The 3355-nt window shown below is 48.4% G+C and overlaps 1 protein-coding gene across 1 annotated transcript; it reads left to right on the plus strand.

Annotated features, from left to right (window-relative positions):
- Positions 1-1217: 1217 nt before the first annotated feature.
- LOC136841155 (gelsolin-related protein of 125 kDa-like) lies at positions 1218-3022 on the plus strand. The gene is made up of 2 exons (XM_067108199.1): positions 1218-1650; positions 1997-3022. The coding sequence occupies exon 1, from the start codon at positions 1218-1220 to the stop codon at positions 1626-1628; it is 411 nt and encodes a 136-aa protein (XP_066964300.1). The 3' UTR covers positions 1629-1650; positions 1997-3022.
- The last annotated feature ends 333 nt before the right edge of the window (positions 3023-3355 follow it).

Consider the following 3355-nt stretch of genomic DNA (forward strand, 5'->3'; position numbering starts at 1 on the left):
TATATATATATATATATATATATATGTGTGTATATATGTATGTGTGTGTATATATTTATATAGATATTTGAAAATCTCATTGTCTCATCTACTTCACAATGCATTGTACATTTTTCTTCCTCAGGTAAGAGTTGGCGGTGTCAGGAAAGCCGCCATGACGGGGAGAATGGCGGTGCTGATGCTAGGGGCTCTCGTCTTTGGGCCCCTGGCTATATCAGGGCATATGATTGTGGCAGACAAGAATCCCGTTTTCAAAGACGCATCTGGAAACACTTACATACCCAGGCACTGGATCCTTGAAACTGATGATGAAGTATCTGAATATGACACTGAAATTTATGGACGCTATGGAAAGAAGTTCCTTCCAGCCAAACTGGTCGATGGTCTTTATGAAAACATATACCCAAACATCTACCCAGTTGTTGATGCCATGAAGTATAGCAGTGAAGGCTATTTCCATGAAGGATACAGTAGCAGCCCTTCCTTCAAGAAACTACCTAGAAATGTTCAAGTACTTTTCAAAGAAGAATCAGAGGATGGTGAAAAGACCGTAAATTCTCCCAGAGGAAGAACTACGAGGGACCTCTCAAGGAAACGAAGAACTTCCTCTCCTAACCTAAATTTAGGTGGACTATTTAAAGAGCAGGTCTTGGAGAGGGAGGGTGGATTTGGTGGAGGAGGTGGAAAAGGAGGAGCTGGTGGTGGTGGATTTGGCGGAGGAGGTGGTGGTGGATTTGGAGGGGAGGAGGATTTGGAGGTGGGGTGGATTTGGAGGAGGAGGAGGAGGAGGAGGTGGGGGGTGGAGGTGGGGGTTTGGGAGGAGGGGGTGGAGGAGGTTTGGCTGGAGGTGGAGAAGGAGAAGGACTTGTGGAGTGTGGATTAGGAGGAGGAGGAGGTGGTGGATCTGGTGGAGGTGGAGGAATTGGGGAGGTGGTGGTGGAGGTGGAGGAATTGGGGAGGTGGAGGTGGTGCAGGAATAGGAGGTGGAGGCGGTGGTGGCTAGGAAGTGGAGGAGGTGGAGGTCATGGAGGAGGAGTGGTGGTCATGGGGGGGAGGCTGAGGAGGTGGGAGGAGGTGGAGGTCATGGAGGAGGAGGAGGTCAAGGAGGAGGAGGTGGTGGAGGTCACGGAGGAGGAGGTGGAGGTGGTCGAGGAGGTGGAGGAGGTGGAGGTCATGGAGGAGGTGGGAGGCCGAGGAGGGTGGAGGAGGTGGAGGTCATGGAGGAGGTGGCGGCCGAGGAGGTGGAGGAGGAGGAGGTCAAGGAGGAGGAGGTGGTGGCCGAGGAGGTGGAGGAGGTGGAGGTCATGGAGGAGGTGGCGGAAGAGGAGGTGGTGGAGGAGGGGGCCATGGAGGAGGAGGAGGTGGTGGTCATGGAGGAGGCGGAGGAAAAGGAGAGGGAGGAGGTGGAGGAGGAGGAGGAGGGCATGGAGGTGGTGGTGGAGGAGGAGGACATCAGGGTGGGGGAAGTGGTGGAGGATTTGGTGGTGGAGGAGGTGGAGGCATTGGTGGAGGAGGAGGTGGAGGCATTGGTGGTGGAGGAGGAGGAGGAATTGGTGGTGGAGGAGGTGGACATCAAGGAGGAGGAAGTGGTGGAGGATTTGGTGGAGGAGGTGGTGGAGGATTTGTGAGGAGGAGGCGGTGGAATTGGTGGTGGAGAAGGTGGACACTGGATGGAGGAGTGGTGGAGGATTTGGTGGAGGAGGAGGTGGAGGGCAGTGGTGGAGGAGGAGGTGAACATCAAGGAGGAGGAAGTGGTGGAGGATTTGGTGGAGGATGGAGGGGTGGTGGAGGTGGAGGTGGACATCAAGGAGGAGGAGGGTGGGAGGAGGTGGGAGGAAGGTGGAGGAGGTGGAGGAGGTGGTGGAGGAGGACATCAAGGAGGAGGAAGGTGGAGGCACTGGTGGAGGAGGAGGTGGAGGAATTGGTGGAGGAGGAGGTGGGCATCAAGGAGGAGGAAGTGGAGGAGGAGGAGGTGGAGGAACTGGTGAAGGAGGAGGAGGGGGAGGTGGAGGAATTGGTGGAGGAGGAGGCGGAGGAATCGGTGGAGGAGGTTCTGGCGGTGGTGGTGGATTTGGAGGGGGAAGTGGTGGTGGTGGCGGATTTGGAGGAGGAGGCGGAGGAGGAGGCGGATTTGGAGGAGGAGGCGGATTTGGAGGAGGAGGAGGAGGCATTGGTGGTGGATTTGGAAAAGGCAGTGGATCTGGAGCAGAAGGTTTTAGCGGAGGAGGTGGTGGAGGTGGAGGTTATGGATCTTCAAATGGAGAAGCTGTTGGTGTTGGCGCCGCTGTTGGAGTAGGGAGTAGGGCAACGGTTCGCGTGGCAGCGGCAACAACGAACAAGGCTGGAGAACAAAAATAGGCCTAGTCGATTGCACAGTTTACTTAGAATGGTTTTTTTTCTGTTATTAAAACTTCCACAAAGATTAGCTTTTTACGCACAAATGTATGCACATTCTGCTGACAGAACTATCTTCATAAGAATATCTATGTAAACAACATTATCAGATTTCAAGAATTTCTTTTTCAAGAACTGTTGTGTTCGCTTCTTTTATATAACTCTTAGAGAATGAATTTTGTACTGATGATTCATTACTTGAAGATACTGCTTACCAACCATAGCTCCTTATTATGTTAGTATTGTTATTGTGAGGTACAGGAAACTGCACCATTGATTAGTGTCGACTGATATCCAACTACCACAAGTTACCTTATCTTTTTTTGTACTGAAATATAGGACTGTAGACAAGTGGTCACGTGTCTGTGACAAGCGATAGACCTAAATATTTGAGCTAAGAACTGTCGATGATAATTCAACAGGATTTAAAATCCATAAGTTTAAGTTCATACTTGAAGATAATACAAACTTAGAATGTTCAAATATAATTTTCTAGGATTTAGGAAACTATGTGATGCTATGAGCATGTAATTTTTCACTGTAAGGGAGTTGTAAGCTCTGAATATTTTATCAAGCTTAACAGTCTTGTCAAAACAACTGGATTAAAACAAATAAATGAGCAAAAAGATGTAGATTTCTAATTTTCCTTATCAAACTGTGTGAATTATTTCTTCCATCAAGAGACAAACAAAATAACTCTGTGTCAATGAAAAGTGTAATGAGATTTTCTTCAGAGATTTCTAAGCACTTAATTATTTTTCTTACCTGTACTCACACTATAAGGGCTGTGAGAGGTTAATGCAGTCAAAATTGATAATACATATCTTTCCATTTATATCTTCATTCATCTATTTACTATCTTCCTGAAAGAATAAAAGATGGGAAAAGTAGGACCTACTAGAAGAGTCAATAAAAATTACTTCCCAAAACGGGGAAGTTTTATAGGAAATTCAAAGGAGAA

The sequence above is a fragment of the Macrobrachium rosenbergii genome, chromosome 8 (assembly GCF_040412425.1).
Source record: "Macrobrachium rosenbergii isolate ZJJX-2024 chromosome 8, ASM4041242v1, whole genome shotgun sequence".
Classification (NCBI taxonomy): domain Eukaryota; kingdom Metazoa; phylum Arthropoda; class Malacostraca; order Decapoda; family Palaemonidae; genus Macrobrachium; species Macrobrachium rosenbergii.